Source organism: Geotrypetes seraphini, chromosome 13 (genome assembly GCF_902459505.1).
Source record: "Geotrypetes seraphini chromosome 13, aGeoSer1.1, whole genome shotgun sequence".
Classification (NCBI taxonomy): domain Eukaryota; kingdom Metazoa; phylum Chordata; class Amphibia; order Gymnophiona; family Dermophiidae; genus Geotrypetes; species Geotrypetes seraphini.
Window position 1 is genome coordinate 468,983 of NC_047096.1, and position 17,843 is coordinate 486,825.

The following is a 17,843-nucleotide window of genomic DNA, read 5'->3' on the forward strand; positions in this document are numbered from 1 at the left end:
GACTGGTATTATTTAGACTTTAATTTCTATGAATGAATAGAATGAAAATGATATAAAATTACTTGCTTGTTTTTATGTGCGTGCGCTGAAGGAAAGTAGAGAGAGAGTGGGCTGAGGACGCTGAAGGGAAATGGAGAAGAGAGAGTGGGGAGAAGACACTGATTTATAAATTGACAATTGTACAGAATATTGTTTCTTTTTATACTTTAATATAATAAGTTCAATATAAAACAATTCAAGGCTTGTGTGGATGGAATCAGGTGGTTTGTGGGGATGAGGACCGAGCTTAAGGGGATTAGTCCAATAAAATGGTATTTTCATATTTCTCATTATTTGTTTTATTTTTATTTGTTAATTTGTAAGGTGGTGATTGTTTTGTATCAGTTTTTCAAATTTACATCTACTGTCTTTATATTTTGCACAGTTTTAGAGGACATGTATTACTGTTTTTGTGGTGTTGTGGTGTTGCATTGTATGCAGAGTTGGTTTCTTGGCAGTTCAGTTTAACTTTTGTCTACATATTTCTATTTTTAGTTTGTGATTATTCCATATTGGGCAAAGGTGTATCTGTCTGTGTGTATAAAAGGGACATGGCTTTCTGATAGCATCGACTGTACTGGATCAATTGACTGTGCAGGATCTGGTTTGTTTAGTTTTACAATGTATGTGTTGGTGTTCTAGTGCTCACTGCAGTGTTTAAAATGCTGCCTTTTCCTAGGTACACTCTTGTTGTGCGATATGTAGATTGTTACTAAAAATCATATTTTTCATATAGATGGGGGGGTGTCAAAAAATGATGGGCCCTGGGTGCCACATATGCTAGGTATGCCACTGAGCAGTAAGACTCAGATAGCTACCCAGTTAATTTGGAACTCTCTTTGTTGTTTGCTTTGAATACCGGTAAAGCCCAGGTGACCCACCACTGCCACTACCTGGATAGTGTTGTGGCAATTAGACCAGTTATCTACCCCTGAATATCCTGTGGGGGTCCAGAATTAGTATTTTATTTATTCAGTTTTCTATACCGTTCTCCCAGGGGAGTGCCGAACAGGTTACATAAATTTATTCAGGTACTTCAGCATTTTTCCCTATCTGAATAGTGACCTCTAAGGCTCCATCTTTCACTCTGTGCTGTGTTGCCCATGGTACCCACCTGTAATAGTTCGGTTTGAAAGGACCATTTTTGTTCAGTCCCAGGTATTTTGCTTGGTCGTCTGTTAGCTCTGTCAAATGTGCATCAAAGGAAGGCAAATGCAGACTGGCAACGTATTCATCTGGGAAAGTAAAAGAGGAAATGGTATTTACTAAGAGACAAGTGTCAGACATAATATTGCAGTTTCTGTCTGAATTAAATAAAAGTGTGCTATTAGATTGATCATTAATGTTATGTGCTGGAGAAACTTAGACACAAAAAATAATGATGGCAAGATAAAACCAATATAGTCTATCTATCCAGTCAATCCACATGTGCCATCTACTCTCCCCTCCTCTTCCTCAGCTTTCCTGAACTCCACTGGAGGGCTCTTCCATGAATTCACCACCCTTTACATGAAGTATTTCCTCAGATGACTCTCGAGTCTGTCCCCTTCCACCTCCTCTGAGACTTTATGCCACAGAGGTATTTGAACATCTGTATCATATCTCCCCTCTACTGCCTTCCTTCCAAAGTATACATATTGAGATTTTTAAATCTGTCCCTATATACTTTATGATGAAGACCTCTGGACTGACCCCTTCTTTTTTATATTAGTCTCCAGAATAGAAAGTCTGAGAGTCGGCCCCCCTATCTTGAGAGGGACCACCTCCGACTAGTGCTGCCCGATTCAGGGAAAAATAATTTGATTCGATTTGCCCTGTTGAAATCGATTTTTTGATTCCATTTCAATGACACAGCTTTTTAAGTTTAAACATTTTAATTTAACCAAGGCAATGTCATGTCAAAAATAGGCTTAAAGAACAAAAAATAGGGTTTGGGAGTTTTTTTCTAGTTCAATGTCAAAAATAGGAACATCCAATCTATAAACATAGCTTTAAAATTAGTTAGAAACAAGGGGTGGTGCCAGCAGGGAAGAGGGCCGGAGAGAAGGAGCTGATTGCATACAGGATGTGCCTCTTCCCTACACAGGTAGAGCTGAACCCACAAACAGAGAAGTTCCAAGCAAGAAAACCTGAAGAAATCCAAAAATATTTTGAAGAAAATAAAGAAAAAGGCAGAGCAGAACAGAAACACTCCTTCCGGCTCACGTGCAGATGGGAAAAACTGTAGATGGCAGTAGAGCTCTCTGTGAAGTAGGAGGGTTAGAAAAAAATCCGGAGTGGATTCCTTCTGCAGAGGCTCATGGCCTGGGGGAGATAACCCGCTTGTCCAGAATGAAACACAATTCAATTTCGATGGCTGTTAAAAACCCATCTATTCAGCAAGTCCACTATTTATTATTTGAGATTTCTGTTATTTCAATGGTTTGTAGTGCCTGGATAATTTGATCTGGCTCTTGTTTTGTGGAATCTGTCCAAGAACTGATAAGGCATAGGCGGAATGCAAATGCTGACATAACATAGTAATAGGAAAGCTTGACAAATTCCCATGTCCCAGGATCTAGTCTAGATGGTCATCTTTAGAGTCTACAAAAAAGCTTTAAGTAGTAATCTATTTTTGATCAGCTTCTAGTACTGTATATTCATCAGATTCAACAATAAAGTTAACACAATTCTGGTGTGCTCTGGGGCAGGTATGTTTTTCTCACCCATCTTCTTAGGCAGCAAGTAAACATCTTGTTTGTAGCGTCCATCAGGAGCATTGAAAAGTTCTATCAAAGCCAGTGCCTGCATTATATCAAAGCAGAGTAAATCAGTAATATCAGAATTGTGATGGAAAATAAGTTATCATTAAAGCACAGAATCTATTTGTCTCCCATATTTGCTCCAGGCTAAAAATTCAGCTAGGACAAAATGATACAAGTCCAACAGATGAGCAGTGACTTTCCTCAGGGACCTCCAGGAATTTGTCCACATCTTTTTAAAATCAGCTACGTTAGGTGCTTTTACCACATCCTCTGGCAGCAAGTTCCAGAGCTTAACTATGCAATAAGTAAAAAATATATATATATATTTTATCCTATTTGTTTTGAATTACTACTGTTTTAACATCATAGTTTTTTTTCCTAGTCTTCATATTAGTTGAAAAGCCCTAATCTCTTTAGCTTTTCCTCATATAAGAGAGTTTACTGTGGATGGGCAGACTAGATGGGCCATTTGGCCTTTATCTGCTATCATGTTTCTATGTTTTCTAATCCACTATATCTTTTTTAAGGTGTGGCAACCAGAACTGCACACAATACTCAATATGTCATCATAACAACATAAGAATTGTGATACTAGGACAGACTGAAGGTCCATCAAGCCCAGTATCCTGTTTTCAACAGTAGCCAACCCAGGTCCCAAGTACCTGGCAGAAATCCAAAGAGTAGCAACATTCCAGAGCTGAGATTGTGATGTCATAATGCCTCATTCCACCAATGCCTAAGAGCCAACCTCATCAATGATGTCACAATGGCTCGATTGCCCTATACTTGGCTCACATAAAAATATAAGAATTGCTGTACTGGAAGAGATCAAAGGTTCATCAAGCCCAGTATCCTGTTTCCAACAGTGGCCAACCCAGATCCCAATTATCTAGATAGATCCCAAGTAGTAAAACAGTTTTTATGCTGCTTCATGGAGCAATACCCCAATAAGATTAGAATATGTACGCAATTTGGGGGGTTTGGCCCTGATTTCAGACGCCTTGTTCCCAACTCCGTCCCTAGTTTTAGTAATAAGCACAGGTGTGCCCTATTGTAGTTTAGCGTTGCCCCACCCATCCCAGTTTACATAGTCTAGCATCTCCCCCCTGTGTCAGCTTTTCCCCTCAAATCTTTCCCGTTTGTGGATCCTTTCCTCCAGTGTGAGCAAATAGAGTGCTGTGATGTGGAGCCTCTGCTCAAGTAGGATGAGCATCTCTGCCAGATCCCACCTCTCTGATGTATACTTCCTGTTGCCATGGGGGTGGGACCCGGCAGAGAGATGCACAGTATGCTTGAGCAGAGGCTCAAATCCACCCAGCCAGCCGATTAACCATTCTCCTTAACTGTATCCATGATATCCTGTTTGTCTGTTTAGATTGTAAGCTCTTCCGAGCAGGGACTGTTTTCTTACTCTTTGTGACTCTGTACAGCGCTGCGTGTGTCTGGTAGCGCTCTAGAAATAATTAATAGTAGCAGTAGGCTCTGCATTACATCACTAACATCAGAGGAAAAGAGCAGCAAAGAGACGTTTGAGGGAAGGGGAAGGGAAGAGAATTAGATGTTGGACAAGATGGGGGAGGAAAGTGAAGCAAGAGATGCAAATGCTGGACTGGGTTGGGAAAAAGCGAAATAGATGGAAATAACGGGGCTTTCTGGAAAGGCAGAGAAGAAAGGTAAAAATGCATGTGCTGGGCAGATGAATTAGTTAACGAGGTATAAACAAAAACAATTGGACTTAATTACAGCTATAAACAAGCGTCGCACATATCCATTTGATACACATGCACGAAGAGAAGGGATCCAAAGGAGCTCATACCTGGGTAGTGGCTGTTATAGACAGCACAAAGGTGGGAACTGTTGAACAACTTAGATTCAAAAGACGACCCTAAAATAGAGGATAAGAAAAATTGAAAGACATAAGGAGGCGATTTTCAGGTGCTTAACTATGGAAATTCCTTTCAAAATTATTCACAACGTGTCGCAAAACTAAGCCCAGAATTATATTCAATTACTCTGTAAGTAGCCTCAAGAATTTCAAAGTGATCTTTTAATTAATTGACTAGAAGTGCGACAACAGTTGATAAACAGATAGCAAAAGCAAGATATTAGTGGAGATAAGCATCCAGATGTATTCTAATTAATCCCCTTACTCTGAAAAAGCCTTTAAAAACAAAAGACATGAGTATAACAGATTTTGCTGGTCTCATGGGGTGAATACAGTTACTTACCTATAGCAGGTGTTCTCCAAGGATAGCAGGATGGAGCCCAGCACAGGAACGCTCCCCAGCATTCGGGGAAACCAACAAATCTCAGGTTCAAACACCTCAATTTATTTTCAGTAGTTTCCAGTTTATTATGTATAACTTCTTCATCTTTAATCAACACTTGCTGGACAGAATTTAACTAACCTGCTATTCAAAGTTTCCAATCTTTGTCCTGTTCCTCTATGGACATAGGCTTTTTTGTTTGGGAGAGGGCCTGCAAGCTCCTCCCCAGACCACACCCCCGTAACAATACTAATTATAATACCATTTTTTCCATTCATTTTTCATATATACACACAATATAATCTTATTAATAATACATAATGGTTAACCACAAAATTAAACTACACAAAGCACATTGTATGTTTCTCAACATTCATTCCTACCAGAACACCTGGCCTTGGTCACACATGCAGGACACAGATAACCCCTATGCAAATACAGGACCACGAGGGCTGTTCAAAAAGTATCAGACCTTTATTCATAAAAAATACTCGTATTCAGATACAGCAATCTCCTTCAAAGTAGTCCCCTTGGGCTGCCACACACTTCTTCCATCGGTTCTGCCATTGTCAGAAGCAGCGCTGGAACGCGTCTTTTGAGATTGCTCACAACTGCTCCATTGCATTCTGACTGAAATCTGGTCCCTTTCAGGGGCATTTTCAGCTTGGGGGAAAACCAGAAGTCACACAGATCCATGTCAAGAGAGTTTAGAGCCCGAGGAATCACAGGTGTGTTGTGTTTAGCCAGGAAACTCCGTATGAAATGTGAAGAATGAGCAGTTGCGTAATTGTAATGGAGCTGCAATTGCCCACAGGTCTGGCCGTTCCGAAGGAGTCACAGAACCTCTTGGTAGTACTCCTTGGTGATTCGACTATCCTGCATCACCAGGGTCCTCAATTGGTCAATGACGATCTCATTTCTGGATGTTGAGGGCCTACCAGAATATGCTTCACTCTCCACTGATGTGCGGCCATCTCTGAAGCGGTTGTACCACTCCTTTATCTGTGTGGTGCCCATTGCTTCGTCCCCGAAGGCCTGTTGAATCTTGCGGATCATTTCCACTTGGGAATCACCAAGCCTTACATAAAATTTAATACAGTAGCATTGTTCAACTTTTTCTGTCATTTTGTCAAAAATGAAAATTGGATGGCGCTCACACTTCCTCACTCATCGGCGGTCTGCCGGTGACTGACAGCTTCTGTAGGCGGGAAAAAATTCAAGCATGTGCATTAGGGTCACCTACATATGTGCACCAAACCATGCCTCCCTAGCTTTGTTTACGCAAGAAAAATTAATAATAATAATTTTATTTTTATATACCGTCCTACCACATAGTTCTGGACGGTTCACATACAATACTAAAAATATACAGTCAATGATTAAAATACAATATTCTAAAAAGTTGAACTAGAATCCTATATAATAAAACCCTAGAGCGTGCATGCGCTCTTGAAATTTCGTGATCCCTGCTGCTGTGATTTCTGATCCGTGGCCACCAATCCGGCGGCAGGGAACATTTTGGCCACTCCCCTCCTCCCGCCCTCACTCACCATGGAAGCCAGGCAAGCTCTCTCCCTCCCCACGTCCTCAGCAGGGAACACACCTCCCGTCCTAACTCGCCGCTGCCGCCGCCACCGCTACTGCTGATCCTCCTCTAAAGAGCAGCCTGCGATGGTGTCCGGCTTAAGCGAACCTCGCAGGCCGCTCTCCACCCTCGGTAGCACGTTCCCTCTGACGCACGGGATCGCGTCAGAGGGAACGTGCTACCAAGTTGGAGAGCGGCCTGCAAGGTTCGCTAAAGCTGGACACCATCGCAGGCTGCTCTTTACAGGAGGATCAGCCACCATAGGGATCATGAGAAGAGCCGCCGGTACTTTGAAACTTACAGGCCAGCCCGTGGGAAGGGAAGGGGGAGGGGCCGAATGGAGCAGGACAGCTCACGGTAAGAGAAGGGAATGGGGGGTGAGGGAAAATGCTGCTACTGCTTCAGCAGGGACCTGGAGGGGAAGGGAAATACCGCTGCTGCTTCTGCAGAGGAAAGTGTGGGGGGGGGAGAGAAGGGAATGGGGGGTGGGGGAAAATGCTGCTACTACTTCACAGGGATCTGGAGGGGAAGGGAAATATCACTGCTGCTTCTGCAAAGGAAAGTGGGGGGGGAGAGAAGGGAATGGGGGGTGGGGGAAAATGCTGCTACGGCTTCAGCAAGGACCTGGAGGGGAAGGGAAATACCGCTGCTGCTTCTGCAAAGGAAAGTGTGGGGGGGAGAGAAGGGAATGGGGGGGGTGGGGGAAAATGCTGCTACTACTTCACAGGGATCTGGAGGGGAAGGGAAATATCACTGCTGCTTCTGCAAAGGAAAGTGGGGGGAGAGAAGGGAATGGGGGGTGGGGGAAAATGCTGCTACTACTTCACAGGGATCTGGAGGGGAAGGGAAATATCACTGCTGCTTCTGCAAAGGAAAGTGGGGGGGAGAGAAGGGAATGGGGGGTGGGGGAAAGTGCTGCTACTACTTCACAGGGACCTGGAGGGGAAGGGAAATACCGCTGCTGCTTCTGCAAAGGAAAGTGTGGGGGGGGGAGAGAGACAGAAAGAAATACAGACAAAGGAGGCCAGGGAGAGAGAGAGACAGAAATAAAGACAAACAGGGGACCAGAGAGACAGACAGAAAGAAAGACAGACAGACAAAGGGTGCCAGGGAGAGAGAGAGAAAAATAGCAGGAGGGAGATAGACAGAAAGAAAGGAAGAAAGAGACAGGAGCAGGGAGAAAGACATAAAGAAAGAAAGACAGACAGGCATATATTCTAGCACCCGTTAATGTAACGGGCTTAAACACTAGTTATACAATAAATGAATAAAAAGTTGAACTAAAATTATACAATAAATGAGTAGATTGAAATACAATATATTTGAATTCCAAACTATAAGATCAGTATATGATATTCTAAAAAGTTGAACTTAGAATACATTATGCTATAGCAGAAATATACTAGCTGTGAGATCAATATATAATTTACCAGTAAATAATCTGGGACATCAACTTACATATTTTTCAAATAGATCAGTTTTTAGTGATTTCCTGAAGGGCATATATGAGTGAGCTTGAGAAATAATGGTTCTTAGCCATTGATCCATTTTACCTGCCTGAAAGCTGAGCAGTTTATCTAAAAATCTCTTCGACAGGGCTTAATAGTTGGAAAAGTAAACAAACGTTACCCTCGAGTATTCCTATTAGGTCTGTATCGCTCAAAGCACAAAGACAAATAATTAGGAGCCATACCAAACAGTACTTTAAAATAGGTACAACCAAACTTAAACAATACTCTGGCTTCAAAAGGCAACCATTGTAACTGTCTGTAAAATGGGGAAACATGATCACATTTTTTCAATCCAAAGATTAGTCCGATACTTTTTCAACAGCTCTCGTATACAAACCAAACCCTAAGATTCAAGACTCTTCATGCAGTTCAACTACCAGAGAAATAGAAACAAATGCATTTCTTCCTGAACAGCGCAAAATAAAGGGAGTAGATGTCATTTCTCAAAACTGACACAATTCAATCACTAAATTGAAAATAAAATCATTTCCCCTATCTTTGTTGCCTGGTGATTTTGGTTTTCAAACCATTTTTTTCCAGTCTCTGGCTGCATTTCCTTCTGTCTGTGCTCTTAACTGTGTATCCAGGGCCACCTTATCCATTTGCTGGTTTTCTCTCCTTCACTTTCTGCCATATATCCATACCTTTTCAGATAAGTGGTCTACCGTTAAACAGCTTTTGTAGAGCCATAACATTTGCCACTCCAGTAGAAGCAGGAATCCTTGCTCCATGCAATGTGTTATGATTAAAATTCAAGCACCTTTCCAGCGACATTGTACCGCTGCTGTGGTGCCTTGCTGAAGAGCTTATGAGCACATTTAAATATTTAAAAGCCTTTAAATGTTATATCAAGTTTTCAAGTTTCAAGTTCAAGTTTAATAGATTTTGATTTTTTACACAATATCATATATTTCAATGCGTATTACATGTTTCAATACATAAAAAGAGAGCAGGGTGGACAAAATAAAATAAGATAAGACATTACATAAAAATCATTTGTTCTATTACAAATTAGTACAAATTTGTACAAATGGGTAATGGGAAGAACTACAATTTATACAAAAAAGAAACATTTAAGGTTTGAACACAAAGGATGGGATTATTTAAGAAAAAGTATAGAATGAATTGATTGAAGATGCTTTATATGATATTATTTGAGAAACTTGCCCAGTATTGATGAGAGGAGGGGTCTTTTGTGTTTTGTTCTATACATCCATCTTTAGCATTAACTTTTAACATTCAACTTTCTTCCATTTTTCCGCTTTCTTCTCAAAATCTACTTTTCCATGCCTTCCCTTCCCATCTATCCATGTGTACCATCTCCTCCCTCTTTCTTCTCCCCTACTCCCATCTATCCATAAGAAGCATTTCTTCTTATCTCTTCCCTGTCGCACCCATTGCTGTGCACCATCTCCTCCCTCTGTCTCCCCTTCCTCTCCATCCCTAAGCACCCTCATCCCTCTCCCTTGGTCAGACATCTCTGTCTTCCCCCCTCATATGGTCTGGCATATTTTCCCTCTCCTTCCCATAGCCTGGAATCTCTCTTCTCTCCTATGTTCAGGCATCTCTCTCTCCTTCCCTCCCTCTTTCAGAGGTCTAACATCCCTCTCCTCTCCTTTCTGCGGGCTTAAATCAATGGTGGAAGTCCATCACTGATTTAAGACCTATAAGGATGTTCCAGTCTCTCGAAGCTCATGGGTACATTCTTATGATATTGGACAAAAAGGTAACATCTTTATATTTGAAGAACAATTTAACATCCATTCCCTATCTTAATCAATGGCAAACTGTACTAGTAAAGTAGCTGGTACTTGAGTCTCAGTTTCCGACCTCTCCAGGAAATTAAATAAATCTAAACTATCTGCAGATAAATTCTGCTGATTGGGATTTTGAAACCTAGGTCTCACAGGTAAGTAATATATTTTATAGAGAGGTGGATAGGAGTCAGGTACTTTCAAAACTTCACTTAAGTAACACTTAAACATATCTGTTGCCGATATGGAAAATAGTTTCAGAAAGTTAATAATCCGCAAATTACATCTCATAATGGAGTTTTCCACCATTTCTTGCTTGAAATGAAGACTTGCACTATCTTTAACCCAAGTTAGTGCTTGCGTCTCTAAAGATTTTATTCTGGTGTCATAGTCATCTCATTTATTCTTCAAATCCAAACTTTCTGATAGTACTCCAGTACAACATTGAGAAAGTTGCTGTATCTGGCTTCCCAGGGAAATCTGGAGACTAGAAATGGCCTCCCAAATTGATTCCATATTGAAGACTTTAGGTTTGCTTAGGGGCAGAAATTCAGTTCTGATTCCCCGATAGAGCAATAGTACTTGCGTTTGCTGCAGAAACATCAGGAACCACTTTTGTCTGGTCCTCCTCTCCTCACGGCTGCATAGCTGACACTGCACAATCCTCCTGCTTCCTCTCGGCTCCGGCTGGGCAGGCAACAGGGTGTCCCGGACCTTTCTTGGCATCGGCCGCTCCTCTTCTACTCCTGCACCTTCCGTTCCCGACGCCTCAGGATGAACCAGAGGACTCTGTTCCTCCGCAGACAAGCTGACACCCTCAAAGGAGAGTACATGCGCTTCAGCTTGCGCGTTCCCTGCAGCCGAGGCATTATCTTCCGGCTGCTGCATTCTTGGGCCTAACTGCACAAACTCGTCCATCAGGCTGGTCCAAGATAACTGCTCTCCCGGTAAACCTCGGCATTTAGATTTCCTTTTCACCATGGCAAGGTAGAAATATTTCATAAGGACCGCTACGACGTCCCGGTGCAACTTCAAACCGCCATCTTGTCAAGCTCTGCTTCCCCCCAAGTTCCTGCTTTTTTTTATTGCTGTATATCCAAATCTCCTACAGGTCTGCGGGTCTGGCATTTAGGGCATCGCATGCCTTGTGATTTTATGTTTTGCTTTGGCATTTTTGGATATTTAGGTGAACACTGCTTTCATTGTTTCATTGATTTAAGCAATTATTTGCACATGAGAGCGTCCAGATGATGGAGCGCAGCTAGCACTCTTGTTGCTGGCTTTGCTTCTGGTAAGCATTAGAGTCACTCTATTTGAGTTACTCTTTAGAGTTTTCAACCTCACTCTGAGGGCACTCCCTTATAACTTACTATTTATATTATCATATATTTATTGAATCCAGGAAGCCATCACACTCACAGGGCATGCTTTGCTCCTTGGCATACCCTAACACCAGTGATTGTATCTTTTAAGCATTGAATTTTCTTTTTTGCAGGTGAATTTTTTCATATTGATTTCCACTTGAAGTATTTGGAGTTAAATAGACCTAAAAAATTACAGAAGGTGAACTGGACTGGCCACGGTTGGATCATTGGCTTAATGGACTTTTGGTTTGACCAAGTCTTATGTTCTTGTGTACGTCTTTATAAATCTCTCTGTTCCTCTCCTACACTTTTTATGTAAAAATGCCTCCATACAGTTTTATCACAATCCCCGCACTCCCTAGCACAGATTTTGGTCAGGAAAAAGATGAACCAAAGTGGAAGATGACAATGCAAGAGTATTCACTTTCTTTTCACCTTCATCTTTTGCTACCCCTCAGTTCATCCATTTGCCCCTCACTTTCTCCAATATTTAGCTTCACATAGCACCATCCCCAAGCCTCAATTCCTCTTCTCACCTCTCTCCTCATTACCCATAAATTACTTGCTGGAATTGCAGTTTTCCTGACTCACACTCCACCATAGTTTCCTCTTCTCCATCTACCCCTCCTTTTTCTGCGACAGCAAACAGCACATGCAGTTGACAGAGGACCTGAAAGAGAGTGGAGCAGCTGTTCTCTATTTAGTGCCCATTGTCCAGAGGTGGCAGAATCAGCTGTTTCCTCCCATCTCATATGCAACTGAGCAGCTATGGTCCTGTTGACTGTACCACATCAGCGCATGAGGTAAATGCCAGAGGCAGCCAAGACTGGAAACTGGGGGACTCTGTCAAGTTATTGCACCTAGCAAAGTTGCCATTTAGAATTGCAACCCTCTATCTTTCTCCTTCATGGGGGAACCTGCTCCACCCAAAGAAACTCAGACATACCTCAGCCAGCAGAACAACTCGCTTGCCATCAGGCCAGATAACGTGGTCCACCTGAGAACGAACTCGCTCCCATGTGAGCTCTGGTGTACGCAGACTGGCCTGAAAAACAAACACAACAGAGTAGTCTATGTGAAGTGAAAAAAACCCCAAAACAAAACTATTTTATAAAGGCATTAAAAAAAAAATCTCAGAACTATCCCTACTAGCACACATGTGTGCGTGTCTACATGCATACTACTACTACTGTTTATCACTTCTATAGTGCTGAAAGGCGTACGCTGCGCTATACATTTAACATTCATTAGAAAGTCCCTTACAATCTAATTTGGACAGACAAGACATCTCAGGGTTGAGGAGTTTCTAGCAGTATAGGTATATGACAGTGTGTGGAAGTTAAGAGCTGAAAGTGGGCTTTTTGCTTGGATTTGAATAGAGATGGAGTATGACATATTGACTCTGGCAGCCTATTCCAGGCATACAGTGCAGCAAGAAAGAAGGGACGGAGTCTGGAGTTAGCCGTGGAGGAGAAGGGTATAGATAAGAGGGACTTACCCAATGAACAGAGTTCACAGGGAGGAAGCATAGGGGGAGAAGTGAGGAGAGATATTGAGGGGCTACAGAGTGAATGCACTTCTAAGTCAGTAAGAGGAGTCTGAACTGTATTTGGAAACAGATGGGAAGCCAATGAAGTGACTTGAAGAGAGGGATAATGTAAGCGTGGCAGCTCTCGCAGAATATTAGTTGGAGCATTCAAAGAAAAAGAAAATCTTAGAATTCACAAAGGAAATTTGGAAAAATAAAAGTAGGAGCTTCCAAGCTGGAAGTTGAAATTCAAACCAAGCACAATCAGATAAGAAGAGTAACAGCTATTATAAGGCCTGACAGATATCTTTTTTTTTATAAGTTCTTTATTCATTTTTTCATCTTACAACAAGTGCGTCAGAAAATAACAGTTAAACTTATACAATATCACTTGAATATCTATCATTATCAATTTCATTAGTAAAAATAAAACCCTCCTTCCCAACCCTGTTATTACACATGTGGTTACATATATATAATATTTTCTATTAATCCAACCCATCAATATATAATTAAAGTCCCTCCCACCACCCCTTCCTGTACAATTATACCATTTAGGGAAAAATGATATTTTACTCCTTACAAAATTCTATTAATGGTCTCCAAACCTCTTGAAATTTATTAAAATTTTATTTCTGCAAGGCCAGTCATTTTTCTCAATGGAGGAGAGTAAACATTGGAGTGCCACATGGATCTGTATTGAGACCAATGCTATTTAACTTATTTATAAATGATCTGGAAATTGGAACGACAAGTGAGGTGATTAAATTTGCAGATGACACTAAACTGTTTAAAGTTGTTAAAATGCATGCAGATTGTGAAAAATTGAAGGCAGATCTTAGAAAATTTGGAAGACTGGGTGTCCAAGTGGCAGATAAAATTTAACAGACTCTGGAAGAGCGTCCAGATTTCTACCACTCTCTTCCTTACGTTGGTACGGAATCTATCCTCTTTTAACTTTAGAGAGTGCCCTCTCGTTCTCTCTACCAGTAAATGAAAGCAGAAAAAGATCTGCTCAACAAGGTGACCACAACCGCACCTGCCACTCTGTGCAGGTCTGTCACCCATGTTTAAATGCTTTTTATCAAGTCTCCACCATGAGAACCAATAGAGGCAGACAAACATGATGGGAATTTTGGTTAAGTGAAACTATTTTGAAAGCTTTGTCCTACCAATCCTTCAGAAGAACAGTAAAAACTTATCTCTGATAAATTTGTAACTTCATAATTAAGATGTTGTATCTTTATTGCTGTTTGTAACTGTTACATATTTATTTAATAAATTTAATAAATAATAAAATAAATATTTGTAATGTGTAATGTTACATAGTTCTCATGGACCCATATTTTATCCACAAATACTTTTTTCATGGACATTGATGTATTTAGAGCTGAAACTGCTGTGTCTTATTTTCCGCCACCACCCTGAGATAACCACCTTTCAACAGCACATTAGCAGGATGCCTCTTAAAAATGTGCCCTATCCAGCATCACCATCTCTTAAAAGTTCTTACCCTGATTGTGGCAATCTTGAAGGGCTGCAGGCCAGTTGTTTTCAGGATATCCCTAATGAATATTCATTGGTAATTCAACTCCCCTTCACTGGGCTAATATAAATAAAAGCGTCCTCCCTATATGATTTATACTCACAATACAAAAATAGAAGCTTTGCCTGAATAAATATTTAGTCTATCAAAATGATGTTTTGATATAATAAAGTCAGGCAAAGTTTCTATTTTTGTATTGTGAGTAATGAATATTCATGAGACATTTGCAAGATTCCATGTTTGTTTTCTGCCTATCAATAAAATGTCCGTTTCCATTGTATGCAACTGTGTATCATGCATATCAATCAGGGGTTTCCTGAAAATCAGACCGGTTTGCAGCCTTTTCAGATTTCAGTTCAATTTGCCTGGACTAAGTTGCTAAAAGATTTAGACAAGTACTTGGAGGTCAGATCCATCAATGATAATTAGCTAGATAGATTTGAGTGTCTCCACCTCTAACTCTAGGAGTCAGCAAAGGGGAATGGGTTTTCCTGTTGGATCTGCTGCGTACTTCCAAATAACCCAGACTGCCATTGTCACAGACAGGCTTACAGGCTCAATAGATTTTTATTGACCCGGTATAGCATATCTTTTGTTCTTGCTCTTGTTAAAATGGGAATCCTGGATCCTCAGAGTAAATAAGACACATGGATCTCCTTCCTACGACCTTGGCACCCAGTAGGGCTCCCAGATCTCATTTGTAAGTACTCTTGCCCCTGCTGTGCAGATAGTCAGGCCCATGAGAAGGAAACAGGCGGGGGGGGGGAGGGAGTGTAAGTAAAGAGTCCTTACCACATCAATCTCTGTATTGGAATGCCCCATGTTACATACAATGCAGCTATTCTTCATGCGATCCAAATGTTCACGTGTCACCACATTCTTATTACCTTAAAAGAAGAGAATGAATCAGACTCCTTGCAGAGATCATGCAGACCTCAGGAGCATTATCATTTAATGCTTTTCTTTTCAAAGAATGCAGCTATTTAGTTAGTTCGTTCTTTAGCCCATCCTCCCCATAAAGCTCAAAGCAGGTTACAAACTTTATATACATAAGACATACATAATAAACACAAAATCCTCATTAATTACAAGATAACCAAAACTTATCTTGCAATTTATATCACTTCATATTCAATCAGTAGAGCACATCAGAATGTTACTTACTTGTAACTGAAGTTTTCTCTAAAGATAGCAGAATTGATAAGGCATACAAATGCGTGGCATCCAGTGCTGCTAAGATCAGAGAATGACGCAGGGAAAAATATGTCCCCACCCCATCCCCACGAACTATTTCTGATCCCATCTGCACAAGTCTTGAATAGCTATTTTATACTGAAGAGTGGAACCAGTTCCTAGAGACACCGGATATATTGCATGCAAAACCTTCTATTGCAACTGACGTCAGAAAGTGAAAAATATCTGGACCATATTAGCGTTGTTGCAGGTGGTGCATGCTGCAGGGGCTCCCTCCTTGCTCATTAGTTTTTTGGCAGGGTGAGGTGGGAGTTCTTGTATGTGGTTCTGGAGAGAGATATGATATCGTGTGCTTTACGATAGACCCCTGGCCCAGCTGTGGGTGAATGGGCAAGCTTAAAGACTCTCCCCACTGTTGTTCGTACTTACCTTGATTCCACTTATTCTTGAGATTCTGGAGGTCCCTGGGGTGCGCTTGGGGTCTGAGCACTTTAAAATCTCGGCTTTTGCCGATGACATCCTGGTGCATATCACTGATCCAGTCTCCTCGCTCCCTTTCTTATTGGAAAGTATGTGCGAGTTTTACATTAAAGACCTCTAAATCAGAAGCAGACTAGGGAGTCTTGGCCAAGGTCCTTTCCTTTGCATTGGGCAAACGCTTACCCGCGGATCCTTGTAAGCTTTACGAGTGTAATGTCTCCCGTTTGTTGGTGATTTGGAATTCCTTACCGCTACAGCTGAGTGGGAGAATAGCACTATGATCATTTTCCCTCGTTGGTTATATACTCTTCACTCTTCAACAGCTTCCGATGTTGCCTTGGCTTCTGCCTTGTAACTCTTTTTTTGGAAAGGGAGGAAGCCTAGGTTGTGGTTAGGCTATATGGTGGAGGGGCTAGACGCAGAGAAGGATGGGGGTTCCTAATCTATATCTGTATAATTTGGCCTGTGGTTTGGATTTGTTTTTAGGGACTTCTGATTACATGATGTGGGACTTGGAGCGCTCTTTCCCCATTCTCTTTTGCAGGTGCCTACTACTACTACTACTATTAATTATTTCTATAGCGCTACCAGAAGCACGCAGCGCTGCACAATCACAAAGAGTAAGAAAACAGTCCCTACTCAAAGGAGCTTACAATCTAAACAGACAAACAGGATTGTCATGGATAGTTAAGGGGAACAGTTAATCAGCTGGTTGGATTGGAGGGCAGAGGAGTAGGGTTAAGGATCGAAAGCTATATCAAAAAGGTGGGTTTTCAGTCTGCTTTTAAACAAGGGAAGAGGCTTGATAGACAAACTTGGGTAATTTATTCCAGGCACAGGGGGCAGCTAGATCAGGGGTGCCCAAAAGGTCGATCACTATCGACCAATAGATCGCAAAGACAACGCGAGTCAATCGCGGAGCCCATCCCGGGCTCCACAATAGACTCATGTTGTCTTTGCGTTCTGTTCTCCCTGCTTTCCCGACACCAGGTGCATACAAGCGCCAGGACCACAGCCTTCCTCCCCCCCCCCCCGACATTAATTCTGACGTCGGAGAGGAAATTCCGGGACAGCCAATCGCTGCCTGGCTGGCCCAGAACTTCCTCTCTGACATCAGAATTGACATCAGGGGGGGGAGGCTGTGGACTGGCGTCAGGAAATCAGGGATAAATTGGTGGTGGTGACTTGGGGGGGGGCAGGGAGAGAGAAAGAAAGACAGACATAAAGAAAGAAGGGGGGCAGGGAGAAAGAAAAAGAGAGGGGGGAAATTTGGGGTTGGATAGTATTGCCTTATATTTATTTTTTGGGGTGGGGGTTTGGCTATCTGGTGTATTTGCCATTGTGAAAATTCCATAAACTTGTTAAAATTAAAAAAAAAAAGAATGGGGAGGGAGCAGGGAGAGAGAAAGAAAGACAGAAAGGGAGCAGAGAGAGAAAGAAAGGAAGGGGAGAGGGTAGGAAGAGAGGAAGAAAAAGTTGGACTCAAGGAAGTACAGAGAGAGATGTTGGTTGGGGAATGGAATGAGGTCTGGAGGCAGAAATAAATAAATATTGGATTTACAGTCAGAAGAAGGAATTGCAACTAGAGACTCATGAAATCACCAGACAGCAAAGATAGGAAAAATAATTTTATTTTCAATTTAGTGATCAAAATATGTCCAAATTTATATCTGCTGTCTATATTTTGAAGTATGGCCCCCTTTTACTAAACTGCGATAGCAGTTTTTAGCGCAGGGAGCCTATGAACGTCGGGGGCAGTGCGGGGTATTCACCGCTATCATGGTTTAGTAAAAGGGGAGGGGCTATATTTGTCTATTTTTGTATAGTTGTT

General features: G+C 41.6%; 1 protein-coding gene across 3 annotated transcripts in view; it reads right to left on the reverse strand.

Moving 5' to 3' along the window:
* AHCYL1 (adenosylhomocysteinase like 1) overlaps window positions 1–17,843 on the reverse strand; it is an 89,792-nt gene that overhangs the window by 12,616 nt on the left and 59,333 nt on the right. For 2 of the 3 annotated variants that reach the window (XM_033918955.1, XM_033918954.1), the window contains exons 12-16: window positions 15,131–15,225; window positions 12,211–12,309; window positions 4,600–4,668; window positions 2,745–2,823; window positions 1,154–1,274 (exon numbers count right to left, since the gene is read on the reverse strand). In XM_033918955.1, the coding sequence (XP_033774846.1) occupies window positions 1,154–1,274; window positions 2,745–2,823; window positions 4,600–4,668; window positions 12,211–12,309; window positions 15,131–15,225 (463 nt within the window). Of the gene's footprint in view, window positions 1–1,153; window positions 1,275–2,744; window positions 2,824–4,599; window positions 4,669–6,191; window positions 6,249–12,210; window positions 12,310–15,130; window positions 15,226–17,843 lie in introns of those variants that run through there. The other variant, XM_033918956.1, reaches the window with a different exon arrangement.